Raw genomic sequence first — 13,883 nt, 5'->3', positions numbered from 1 at the left:
CTCTTTTAGCATATAAGGATTTTTTTACTCTAATTAAATTGGATTCTAAGTAAATAATGTATTTTATCACCAATTTAACAGTAAACTAATAACACACACAAGAAATCTAATATATTTGTTAAATAATTAATTAAAATTTACCAAAATCAATCTAAATTAAATTTCCCTGACAAATCAGTGCCACGTACAGAGCCACTGGCCATAGGAAAGACTGGTTTTATACTCATAAACAGGGCTGCCGGAAGAATCGGAAAGCTCCGGAGTAGAGCGGAACCCAGCAATTCATCATTTGCTGGTCGGAAAGCTCCGGAGTAGAGCGGAACCCAGCAATTCATCATTTGCTGGCGATCCGACCGAGTTAAGGTACTATTCAGTTGTAAAATTTTTTGGTTTGTGTAAGGGAAAAAAAATATAAGTCAAACAAGCGACTCTACTTTCATTGGTAGTAGAAATGAAAACACAAGCGATCACAATTTTAGTACTTTAATCAGAAGCCAATGCAAATCCCAGGAAGATTTGAATCCTAAAGTGTACTCCCATCTTCAGAATCTACACATATCATTGTTAGATTTGTATTCACAAGTCACTTTGTATATTCAAAAGCATCCCAAAAGTTTTGAGGCCACCAAAATCATACAAGCAGGTCCAGAATCGAATGTTATGCTGCAACTTTGGCAGCTAATCCAAAATTATGACAACTGGACCAAATTGTTAGACCGATCCAACCCAAGGCTGAGATCTTGGTTGTCTTGAATGCTGGATGAGAAGGGGAACAGTTGGTGATATATTAAAGCTGGTGGTGCACGATATGAACCACGGAGTAAATGGGGCACTTTAAACAGAAAGGATAGTTGATCTTCCATCTCTTTGAAGTACCTGGGCCAAACTCCAGGAGTGGAATTCTTCTATAGTATCTATGGTCGATCCAAAATCACATTGATCATGATACACTTCATGAGTTTTCAACACCAAAGTAGTTCCTGCAATTTGGAGAAAATATTTGTGGGACACAAAACTTCTTAAGCAAACATCAAAATATCGTAATTTGGCAGTAGATCTCCAACTATCGAGAAGTAATAACATTAATGTCTTCGCACACTTAACATTTCCATCCAGGAACTTCTGTTCAAGTATTCCTCATAAATTTAACAATTCACACTTCCCTTAAATACCCTAGCCAATTAATGTAAAATTTACAAGTATAACGAGGCAGATGCCTTCACAACCTCCAATGATAAACTTACAGCAAATTTCTACATTTCTTGTTGTAAGCGCATGGTAAGGCTAGTAACTATCAAAATAATTTTTTCGTAAATATTTCTACAAAATATAAATAAAGATAAGCGTGAATATACATCTAACCTTGGATCTTCACCAGCTTCAATCAGCATGCTCACGGAAGCGTATAATTTTGCTAATGAAGAGCTTCTCCTTTTTGTAGCTGATGAAAAAAAAAATTACTAGAATTGTTAAAACTACCGGGCAACAGTTTTAGGTCTACAATGACCAATATGAGATGATGAGGTGCTATGACACAGCCAGAAGCAGCTTGAGCAAGGAAACATGTTACATGATGAAAAAGTGCACAAGAAAGGACTCACATTACAAAAGCCGCTACGCTGAAACATGCCAAGCCAAAGGAGAAGTGAACAGTAAAGGTGGCCCAGAAGTGATCTCGGTTCAGATATGTTCTCTCAAGGATGAAAGTGGCTACACCTGAAACTAGTAGAAACTCATAGCCTGCTGGCAAGCAACCACTAAACGAAAAGGAGGAAGAATCCTGAGAAAACGACATGTAATCCATCAAAAGTCCAAGTTAAAATACACACATGAGATAACATTGTCATATTCCCAAAGGTCAAGCTGAAATATTAGGGCTATACCTTGAAATATTTTCTGATGAAAACCGCTGAATAAATTATCCTGAAGATCATGTCTTTATTACAGTCAAGGAAGCAAAGGCACAGCAATTGTCAAGCAATTATTAACATATCACCAGTATTGCATCAACAAGAAAAAATGTATTGGCAACATTCAGATATTTATAACAAAAAACTCAACAAATCCACCCAGCCATTCACCTTTGTGTGACTAGAGATGCCACTTACATGATTCTTACTACTGCACACTGAGTGACTAACGAAAGCACCCACAACGAAAGCAGGAGTCGTCCTTACTGTCAGGACATATGAAGGAAAGAAACAGTAGGAAATAGACTTATAAAATAAATGACATCTCAAACCCAAAAACCCTCCAATTCCAGGTCTTCAATATTCACAGGATGAAGCAGATAGATAACTGTCATCTCTCTAGCTTAGTAATTGCTTGAAACGATTTCTTGGAACTCCAAGATGTCAGCTAAAGCTTGACAAGTGCTTATTCTCGTCACTCCAACCAGTTAAACCCAATAAACTAGTTGCTAAATATCACATTTTGCTACTATATGAAAAGTAAATAGCGTCAGCAGCTGATAGCTTATACCAAGATCTGCAGAAACTCAAAGATTCCAAGGCATAATACACCGGGTTTTAGAACAGCATCAGTGATCACATAGTTATTTCACCAACACATTCCACAGCAGCTTAACATCATAAATTTGCATGAATGGCAGCAAACAGGACAGACAAGAGTTACCATAATAAGAATTTATCACAAAATTACAGGAATTGTGAAGGATACTCAAAGAATTTGCTAATATTAATCCAATTGCGCCTGCTGATCTTATAAGTAGGACATTTAAGACCAGGTAAATCAATGAGAAGACAAGTAATGAGTCATTTGACCGTTTAAGTTGATCCTCTGTCGCAACTGCATGCAAAAATGCTTCGGACGTCCCTAATTAAATAATAAAATAGGAAATAACTTTAATTCCATAACACCAACTCCTCCGTATGATGCAAGATTTTGATTCAATCAAACTTATATCAGAATCATAGTAATCCTTCAATATTAAGAACTCCATTGATGTGATTATTTCAACAACTGCTAAAACCAATTTTAGTTGTATCGAGTTTATCTAAAGAGATGCAATAAAATCAGGAGGACAAGAAGAATGGTAAAATATGCGAAGTACAATTCAGTGATATGGACCACAAAAATAATGTAACATCACGATATGTATAACCACTTACCATTCATGGCCAAAACTATCACGTAAAGGCAATAATACTGGAGTGCTACCGAAGCTTCTCCATCACTCCATTTTCTACCATACAACAGCCTGATGAGGGAATACGAATAGCTTGGACCAAATGCGATAACCACCAAACCTAACCAAATAAAGAGCTATTAAATTTAGAGAAGAATAAAAGACGCATTGCTAGAGAATCACACCATTTTGGCACACATATAAGGTTTTATGATACAAACTTGAGAGTTGAGACATCAAAATATCCAAACCCCTTGCTAAAAATGCATAATCGTTTTTCCAGCAGGAAGATTTGGAAAAATGTGAGTTTACAATTCTCTAACACATCATTGTTTTTGTCAGTTAAAATTATTATCATCTTCAAACATGAACCTATCTAATAAAACAAAGTATTGCCCGTCACCTTTTTCTATCATTGTTAATAGTCATTTTCTATAGAACAACACATTACCCATTATTTCTACAATGCAACACTTTTAGCAATAGGTACATAAAGCAGAAGAGTGCACTTTGCTTCATGAGGGAGGATGATGTAGAGCCAAGCTATGACGTGTGATTTACTTTTAACCACTGAATCAGTCGTGAAGAGAAGAAGAGAAGGGCAAATTATCAGGTCTTCCCTCTTGTATCTGGTTTCTCATTCCAGAACAATCAGAAGATAAGGAGAATACATCTGTTTTAGTCTCTGCCACACAGATTAGACATACCAAAGTTGAAGGAAGATTGAATTAGAATTGAAAGACCCAGTGATGTCAGCTTTTCTCAAAGTTGGAGGTACTACACTACTAGCAGGCAACTTGCCCTTTGAAGACTGTATCAGAAGTTATGGTTATGGATCATGGATTCAAAATCAGATCAATTGCAAGAAAACTTACCCAAAACCTTTGTGCTAACTGCTCATTCACAAAAGTAGGATATGAAAGGTTTTCCAAGAACTGACAGTCAAAGAAATTGATGCCAAGCAGCCAGAGCTTTTAAAATGCATTATGACTTAGCAGCTAATCTTTTAAACAAAGAGGATCTCATTTTCTTCTGCACTTTTATAACCCAAGTACATCAGTCACCATAAGGAATTAATCAACTTTTAGCTTAACATGGTACAAGTGGATGCAGTTTCAATATTGTTAAGATAATAATCAACTTATAAGGAATATTACTTGCAATACCACACTGAAAGAACAAGAAATGATATTTTTCGAACAAACTGTGGTGCAGTAGATACCTATTAGCAAAACAAGTTTTAGCGCATCTGTCAGACGCCTTCCCAGGTTCTTCTTTTTCTCTTCGTACTCTCCTGCACGAACATAAAGTTCACAACTAAATTCACTTGCGAGAAATGAATGAAATATTACCTGTGATATAAGATGCATGCAGTTAGGTTAAAAAGACTCGGAGTTTTGATGGGAACTACTTAAACCAATCAACGATCATAAATTCTGATAATGCAGTTTCTTGTGGAAGTTATAGTTAGTTCAAAATACGATAATAGAGAAGTATATCAGCATCTGTTATTATCTGGGATGGGGACTGTTCATTAAAGAACTGGTTTATATCATCCATAAGAGGGTAGGGATGAAAAAGCTGTTCTTCTTCAGATTACACTGAAATGCCAAACTCAAGGAGAAAGCTTTCTATAAATGGATAAAGCCCCTAAGCAATGAACTTTTTCACTCAGGAAAAAATGCTTCAACCTTTATAGAACTTAGACAGTTTGAAAGTTTTGTGAGTGATAGTGAAGAAGCAGGGCAGACCTACATTATGTAGTAAAAAGGGTTTCAGCAATTTGTCAGGAATGATGCCTACCCTTCATATCTCATCATATATTTCAGCATCTCCACATACAAACAATGGCCACCAGTAGAATAAATCTTAATAAGTACACAAACAAGTCATTCAACAGTGACTGCAAACTATCGTGATGCGACTATTCATTTCTAAATGCTATATAAGAAAAATACACAAAAGAAGAGATATAAACCTGATGCAGACCTTGCAAATGTAACATAGGAACTTTCCTCAAATGGAAGAAAAACCAGCCTCACCACTAAGCTACCTGAGAGATCAACCAAATTCTCAAAATACCATCTAAATGGTGGAAAGGAGATAGGAAAACACTCAAAATTGCATGCTTGATCCATATCAAGCAATAGCATCCATCTGAGGAAAACATGCTATCTTGCAAAAATAAATTTGATTGCAAGGCAAAGAGATCATGATCGACTCACCTAGTTTCTCTACAAGTCCGTATACTGCTTGGTTATATGGCGTGTCCAACCATACAAGGACCATCTTTTCACCTTCCTGAAGAATCAACTTCCGAAAAGATTGAAGAGTAAAAATCATACACATGTTAGCAAGTGCTTGGTCATAACCCATTGTATTTCCTTTCCTGCAACAAAATTTATCAGTTAACAGTGAAAACGGAAGGCAGTGACCTCACTTGCTTTTGTCAAACCTTCAAATCTAATCGGAAGATGAATTATGTCACCCAATTTTAAGGGAACAATAGGAGAATTGCTTTTACATTAAACTAACCAAACATTGTAGCATATGGGATAAAAGAAACATTCCATTGATTAAATTACTCCATCTTACAGTTCTTGATTAGGTACTGTATACTAAAGCTAACAAGAACAGTAAGAGCACTTGATTATCCTGATTGACACCTTTTCAGAATATAATCTTGTACAAGGGAAAAATGCACAAAAAAGAAAAGAGAATCCCAGAAGACTTCTTTGACTTGTGTATGAATTATATTACACACTAATCAATAGCTTAGTCCTTAATAAGGACAAAGACCCAATATTCGGATGGATTACGTGGAACAATGGAACATACTGACACAACATGGTGAAGATTTTCCAGGCTGCAAATCAAGAAAATGTTTTCAGGAAATATACTTCAACACTCATCCTCCACGAATAAGTCACATATTTTCTTCCAACATAGATACTTATGGGCCTAAAAGAAAATTAATACCTGAATGGAAAAAGAACTGAAGTTTTATATGCTCGAAATAGAAGAAAGTAGCTCCAATAACCTAAGAAAATAGATGCTCCATATGCAACCTGTGACAGGGCAAATACAATTGCTTTCTCCTGCAATTCAAACAACAGTAATTAATTCACTAGTCGCAGTTAAGCAGAATTGCAGACCACACACAAACATATAAAATATGAGGACAGTAAAAGATGGATTAAGATATTACATACAGGGACAAGAAAGAAGCTGAAAAACTATGAAGAGAGGCTATAACGCCAGCATATGAAACAGATAACAAGATAGGAATTGATGACACAGTTTGGACATGTTTATACTTTCGAATCAAACAATTAAAAGATGAAGGCAAGAGATACTGGAAGGTTTCTTGAAGAAGAAATCAAATCAGTCAGGGCAAATAAAGATTCGTTCGAACCTTCAGAAGATTAACAATTCCAGATGACTACGACTACATTATTGAATTTTATATCCTATTAACTAAGCATCCATGTTTCCCAAACCAAAACCATTAAACACAAACACATATCGATATACATACATCAATACAACAATAAATGTATCCATTTACTAAGACACAGTACTTTTAAGCAACTTTGAGTTTCCATTCTTATCAAAGTCAACATGCTTGCTCAATAATGAAGTATAATACAAAGGACTGCAAAGACTCTTCTAGGTAAATGATATAACTTAGTCAAATTCACTTTGCTACTCCAAAGTACGAAAATCAATATGAAGCATTCTTACGTACCATGCCAGGTTGCTTCAGGATGAGGATATATGTTACTATACAGCGTGAAAGAGTGGCTACAGTTTCAGCAACCAGCCGCAATCTGAGAAGAACCAAATTCTGGGACAATATATAAAATGGTTCTGCCAGTAGCTCAAGTACACAAGCAAAACCTGCATATGCATGAAGAAATTTAATCAGAAGAAGAGAGAGAATCGTTTACGGGAAGAACTCTTCAATCATATGCCCATTAATCATTCCATTTCCTGATCATAATAAATAATCAAAGAAACATAACTGGTGCTCAAAAACTTCAGCAACTATCTAATATTTCATCGACTCAATTAAAGATAACCTACATTAAGAACTGGAGTAATACATGCCAAACCTAAAGTCACAGACCCACTCCCCACTGCCCACAGTTAATCAATAAACAAAGAAGGACCTTAGATCTATAATAACAACACTAATCAAAATAATAACAATACCAACCAATGATGTAGATGATAAGAAACAACCCAAACAGCAATAATATTTGAAGAAAATAATGATCCAAGCACCAAAATACTTGAAGTTGCATTTTGCACCATTAAATTTTTTAAGCATTTCAATATTTTAAATGTAATACCTTCTCTTTTGAGAATCTAATTCTCACATCTGTCCAACCTCAACCACCCAAATCAGTCCTGGTTTATATCAGGTTAGATTTGCTAAGCATGCAGTTTTTGAATTTTCTTACCATTAATCAAGATAGCCTGTGCATATGAACTAGAATAACTTAGCCCTTGCCACCAAAATACGAATAAACATGCTGAAATTGTAACTAGTATTCCTAAAGGGAAAGTCATCCAGGCTACTTTCAAAAGCTTAGCTGCATTTGGTCCTGTTGCTGAAGCACCATCACTGCAAGATACAGCAAAATCAATTTTTCAGATTATATTAAGAAAACTGAACAAAAGTAACAATTCATGATATATGCCATTTTCGTTACTGTCATCACAAAAGTATAATTGATGACACTAGAGCACTTGGCAGACATGCATTTAGAAAGCTGGGAGAACGAGCACACAAACATGATATGGACTCTAACAGGCACATTTTCCTAAATAGGAAAGCACACCTGAACTTGATTGTTGATAAACAAACCAAATTTAGGTAACTTTTTAGCACCTTTAAAGCAATAATAAAGTAATTTTAGGTATCTGCTTTTTGTCATCTATATGATAGAAGCATTTGCTATATGTGAAGTTCTGAAAAAAGAACTTCATGACACTACCCTAGTACTTAATGGGAGCATTAAATCTGAAGTAGTGCAGGAAATGAAGTCCTAAAACAGAAGTCTAACAGCATGAACCAAATATACAAATTGAATGCAATAATTTGTGAAGTGATAGCATTCGAAGGTACCATTTGATATCTGCCCTCATGCATGCTCGCCGGAACCCCTCTCTACTGAGAAACAATACACAGGTAACAAACAGATGGAATTGTACAGCATAGAGCTGCATTATTCGAGAAATACAGAGCGTTAGATAGCACTAGAAACAAACAAACAAAGAATAGTCAATAGGACTAGAGAAGTTATAATGTCGATGTCACTTTTATACACATGCAATTCTCTTGATTATTATGGAAATTAGAAGAACGAAAATACAGGGAATCATAAAAAATTAAGAACTCAGTAGCATAAGTCCTACATATGCCAAATCTCAAAATGGTGAACAACAAAACACTTTGCATAGACATGCTTCTGATATCTTTCAAGACACCCATGTCAAATATTCGAGTACCAGACCCATGTCCGACCTTTCTCAAACACTGTACAACGGCCATACCTCAAACAACACTACAAGTATTGTAGCATCATCATTACCATTACCAATAAACCACAAAATTCGAAAGTTTGAAAATTTGGATTTATGTCTTCCCAAAAATGACCACACCTCAATTGCTATAGTAGCTAAATAAGAAATAATCCTGTCCGTACGGGACCCAAAGTCAAGTCTTTTCAGCTGGAATCCAGTGAAAAACAGTTCAAATTCTAAAATTATTTCTAAATCTTCAATTCTTACAGGCGACGTTTTTTTCCTCAGTATACTTCCATCGTTTTTACTGGTAAAGTCAAATTTTCTCCTCTGGAAGGGGAAAGAGAAAAACAAACAAATAACGAGCTCTCAAAAATGAAATTACCGCATAATCTTCTTCGGATAGGTGTCTGACAATCCAGGAATTGAATATGAATGGAATTCCCCTTGCCAGAAACTGCGTAGCTATACACACACATCACGACACATAAATAGTCTATCGCAAACTAACAATTTTTTATTCCAATGAGATGAAGATTGACTGAAGGAACTGAAACTAACAAACCTAACAAATACTTAAAAGTTCGCGGCAGATTCGCCGCTGCCCCTCCATCCACCGGCTGCGAATTTGACATCTCTGAAACCATTTTTTGTTTTTACTCTTCCTACTGTTTGGTTCTTGAACAATACTTGTACAACTCCGAACAATAGTTCGCGGATACATTCGGGTTGGGTTGGGGTGGATGGGTACTTGGGCTTGAGACGGACCCAAAAAGCTGTACTTGGATGCCTACTAATTCCCCTGTTAGTATGATTGTACGTAGTGCGGGTCGGACCGATTTAGATAATTCTTCGACTCAATTCAATGTCTTTGGTCTTCTAAAGTTTAGTGCAAACTTAACTCGACAATTTATGAAACTCGCACTTTGTGGTCTAATTAGATTGGGGCGGTTTTACCATTTTTAGTATAAATTCAATCACTTATATAATTATATTAATATTTTATGACAATTTATGTTTTTGATATAATTGTTTATCACAATAAATACATTTTCTTATACTGATAGTTAGCAAAAATATAAAATATATGATATATCAATTATAATATGTAAAATATACGTGGTTATATATTTCATTATAGAAGAATAAAAATAAATATGAAAAACTTACCTATTTTTTTAACAAGATTGTGAAAAAAACCCTTATTTCGAATTAAACTGATCACAATATATAAATATTAAATATATATTATTTGAAATGAAATAAGGTGATTATAAAAACATGTTGTAATAAAATAATAATATCATTTACAACAAGCACACAAAAAGACACACGCATGATATGTATGTGCATGTGTAGGATATACAATGACTAAGACATATAAATAAAAATATATAGTGATTGATTTTTTTTATATGGAGAAGTAATGCATTAAAAAATTTAAAAGTATGTGGATCGTATACTTTACAATATAAAAATATATTAAAATTATTTAATTTATTTTAAGTTGGTGTTTTTAATTCTAGTTTAATATTTGTTATCAAATATTTTTCAGGCCTCATATTACTTTTGTTCATAAAAAATGTCCATAATGTTTGGATTCATTTTCTGTGTGTTTTGTTGTGTTTTATGGAGATGGAGAGAGAAAAATAAAGATAAATAAGTGTGTGTTAGAGATAATTTAAAATAAGTATTGTATGTTTAATGTTGTGTTTTGGAAGACAAAAATTACTATTCATTGTCAAATCATTGTCAAATCATGCATTTTTTTATATATTTATATATATGTATATATTTGTGCTAAAACAGTTTAAAACACCTAAATAAGGTATTTTTGAATGATGGCAAACATTGGGTATGTTTTGATTTGTCTCGAAAATAAGTTGAAAATGAAAACAAACATAGCGTATCTTCTTCTATTTATGTAGCCTATATATTTTTCCTAGTTACTATTAATTTGTTTTAAATATTTATATTTTAAATAGTTATTATACTTTAGTTGTGATTAAAACTCTTTATTATTATTTATTTTGTTATAATTATGTTTCAATTCAACGATGGGCATAATTAACAACTATATTATAAAAACTAATTGCAAAGTTATTTGTTTGGACACATAAATTTGTAATTCTATTATTATATGAAAGGATATATTGACATCACAAAGAAAAAAAGAAAAATAAAATATGGCAAATCGTTCACACATTTATAATACAGAAGATAAATATAGTATACAATATCAATAGAAGTATCGTAATTATTATTATTGTCTTGAATGTTGCCTTATGAATGATATTTTTTTTATATAAGTTCTAGTATGTTGTTGTTATTATTATTATAGTGGTCGAATGCGGTTTATATATGTGTAAAATCATACCCAATAGCTAAAATACGGTCTTTTTTTTACTAGCCCAAAACCAACCCAACCCACCTTTAACCAGCCAATTGCAGTGCGGTTTGAGTTACGCCAATTGGTTGGGGTTGTCATGCATTTTTTATGAACACTTCTACCAGTCAGCAATTCGAATATAGTGGTAATTAATTATCTTGTATTTAAAAAAGAATAAATTCGTAAATCTTGTACCAATTTGAATAAATTGCACAATACTATAAACTTAATAATAACTTTCACTCAATTCTTTTAGGACTAATAATATATAATCAAATAAAAATGTAGATACTATCGAAATATATGTCTATATTTTGATAATTTATTTAAAATTTTATTTTATCATGTAGTAAAATAATTTTATATTTTTTAATTTAATTAATTACATAATTGTCTATCTTTATTCAAAAGAATTACATAAGTTTATTTGATAAATTAGTTACTAATATAATTTAAATCTTATATTTTATCTAATAATACTTTAAAAAAATATATATATGTTTTTATTTAAATTTAGATAAGTATAATATTGATAATCTTTATCCAAAAAATTAACTTATTATTTTAAATAAATTTATTTAGTAAAATAATCTGAATTTTAATTTTATATTAAATATAAGTTTTGTGTTGTATATACGTATTAATTATTTTAAATTTAAATATAAAATTATTTATTTATCTCTTTGGAAAAATAATACTCCCGTACCTTAACATGAGCTATTAACTAATTGTACTGTAATTCTAAAGTTTTAACAATTCCTACTTGAGACAATCATAATATTTATAGTTTAGATATCCGTTTAGAGGAAGACCCGCCCAAATTGTACCGACCCGCATAGTAGCAGGATACGGGTTATGACCTAACCGGATTTGGACTATTTTCGTCCTTCCAATTCAGCATCGATAAAAAGCCCACATTTTTATTTATCAGAAGAGCCACGAAGATGTTGTCACTTCACTCCTTGTATTTGAACTCAGCTAAACCCCTTCCCATAAACCCTAGAAACCTCTCCCTGCGAAAGATCATAAGCACGGCCTGTGCTTATTCTAAATCTTATGCGGCAGCTAACTCCGAGTCCGATGACTTCCAAGGCCCATTTTCCGGCAGGCCGAACAATTATTCCGGCGTCAAAATTGAGGAAAAAGTGGAATTGGATTCTGGGAAGCTGAGACTAGATTCATGGATTTCGTCTCGCATCAACGGCATCAGTAGAGCTAGAGTTCAATCCAGCATACGTTCAGGATTGGTGTCTGTCAATGGCCACGTCATCGATAAGGTTGCTGACTTATTTTTCCTTTTTGGTTAGTTCTTGTAGTTGAGAGTTGTCCTTGTGGAGCAGGGATATTCATTTTGAGAGTATGAGTTATCTTGCCTTTCAATGTTTGTAAGGGAAAATGTTTTTAAATTTAATGTATGAATCTCTGGTTTGTTAATGATAGTTGATTATGATATATCAAAGGTTTCTCACGTGGTGAGAGATGGGGACGTGGTGAATTGCACCATAGCGGAGTTGCAGCCTTTGAGAGCTGAAGCAGAAGATATTCCATTGGATATAGTGTATGAAGATGAACACGTGCTTGTTGTGAACAAGCCTGTTCTTCAGTTTGTGGTTTAAATTTCCCTTTCCCAGAAAGCTGAAAAATTGAGATGAATTGAGAACTCAAATGTGTGTTTCTTGAAACCGGCATTTGGTTGAAAGTATTCTGATGGTTAAAGGAGCTCTTAGAGATTATCCATTTTCTTTTTAGTTTTGATTGCTTGTAGTGACTATTTATTATGAAGGTGCTGCAAGTTTTATAAGCCCCAATATTTTGGCGACCAAGAAATCAAGTTAGAAAGGTCTTGGCCAATTTAACATATTGCAATTGAATCATGCTAATGTTGTCTGCTTTTTAGCTATGTTATTGCTTTGGTGTCATCTCTGATGAAATTTTTGTATGGGTTTAGAGCATAGTAAAAGATATAAAAAACCAATTAAGAAATTTTCATCTTCAATAGCCTTTAAATGGTAGTTAGATTACATTCTTACCCTTTCTGATAGTCTGCTTGCAATAAAAAACAGGCAGATAAAGCCTGCTTGTTACAGTTTTAATGTGAAATTTCATTGTAAGGCAGGTTGTTCATCCAGCACCAGGCAATGCATCTGGAACACTTGTTAATGGAATTCTTCGCCATTGTAGGCTCTCCACTGTATGTTTGAATCCAGAAGCACAGCCTGAGATTGTTGATGATTCAGAAGATGAGGTCAGTGCCTTTTCTGTAGATCAAGGTGAAAATGTAGGTATTGGTTCTGGCCTCTATGAGTCATCTGTACGCCCTGGAATTGTGCACAGATTAGACAAAGGGACCAGCGGATTGCTTGTAGTTGCAAAGGTAATTACCTCTTTCAGTTACTGAAAACAATTAACTTTGAGTTTTCGCCGATCCTCATATTTCTAGGCAATTTGAGTTTTAAGCAGTATATATTTTTTGTTATCCTTCTCTCTGCAGGATGAGCATTCTCATGCATGTCTAGCGGAACAGTTCAAGGAGCGCACTATAAAGAGGGTATACGTCAGTCTTACATGTGGAGTGCCGTCACCAGCCACTGGGCGCATTGATGTCCCAATAGGCCGTGATGCAAACAACAGGATTCGCATGATTGCTATTCCTGGATCTGCTACCCATGGAAAGGCCCGCCATGCTGTCAGTAGGTAATATTTGATCATCCAACCTTTTCTTTGTTCCTTCAGATGTGCCTTTAAATTGTCAAATCATCTGCTCACTAAATGCCAATTTTAACTTGACAAACTGGTTATTGTTTTGATATGATT

The 13,883-nt window shown here is 34.0% G+C and overlaps 2 protein-coding genes across 5 annotated transcripts in view; one reads left to right on the top strand and one right to left on the bottom strand.

The window, feature by feature from the left end:
* On the bottom strand, positions 466–9,465 carry LOC105165966 (protein RFT1 homolog). The gene is made up of 15 exons (XM_011085130.2): positions 9,246–9,465; positions 9,066–9,145; positions 8,283–8,377; positions 7,615–7,778; positions 6,897–7,048; positions 6,128–6,246; positions 5,374–5,537; positions 5,127–5,201; positions 4,371–4,442; positions 3,132–3,269; positions 2,680–2,835; positions 1,884–1,936; positions 1,602–1,780; positions 1,363–1,441; positions 466–980 (listed from the first exon to the last, which is right to left on the bottom strand). Exons 1-14 carry the CDS (start codon positions 9,325–9,327, stop codon positions 1,381–1,383), a joined length of 1,590 nt encoding a protein of 529 aa, XP_011083432.1. The 5' UTR covers positions 9,328–9,465; the 3' UTR covers positions 466–980; positions 1,363–1,380.
* LOC105165964 (pentatricopeptide repeat-containing protein At1g20230) overlaps positions 11,993–13,883 on the top strand; it is a 7,157-nt gene continuing 5,266 nt past the window's right edge. For 2 of the 4 annotated variants that reach the window (XM_020695359.1, XM_020695360.1), the window contains exon 1: positions 13,594–13,763. In XM_020695359.1, coding sequence (XP_020551018.1) covers positions 13,736–13,763 — 28 coding nt within the window. In that variant the 5' untranslated portion in view covers positions 13,594–13,735. Of the gene's footprint in view, positions 12,347–12,529; positions 12,673–13,181; positions 13,444–13,560; positions 13,768–13,883 lie in introns of those variants that run through there. The other 2 variants (XM_020695362.1, XM_020695361.1) reach the window with 2 other exon arrangements.

This window comes from Sesamum indicum, linkage group LG7 (genome assembly GCF_000512975.1).
Source record: "Sesamum indicum cultivar Zhongzhi No. 13 linkage group LG7, S_indicum_v1.0, whole genome shotgun sequence".
Lineage (NCBI taxonomy): Eukaryota > Viridiplantae > Streptophyta > Magnoliopsida > Lamiales > Pedaliaceae > Sesamum > Sesamum indicum.
Note: the sequence above shows the minus strand (reverse complement) of the source record. Positions and strands in the feature narration are given on the sequence as shown.

What these genes read in the sequence shown, in the direction of transcription:
- LOC105165966 (XM_011085130.2), bottom strand. Translation starts at nt 9,327, where the DNA reads ATGGTTTCAGAGATGTCAAATTCGCAGCCGGTGGATGGAGGGGCAGCG. An exon ending in GATAGTTTTGGCCATGAATG is followed by an intron (nt 2,836 to 3,131) that starts GTAAGTGGTTAT and finishes TTATTTAATTAG; the next exon opens with GGACGTCCGAAGCATTTTTG. An exon ending in AGCGTAGCGGCTTTTGTAAT is followed by an intron (nt 1,442 to 1,601) that starts GTGAGTCCTTTC and finishes TTTTTTCATCAG; the next exon opens with CTACAAAAAGGAGAAGCTCT.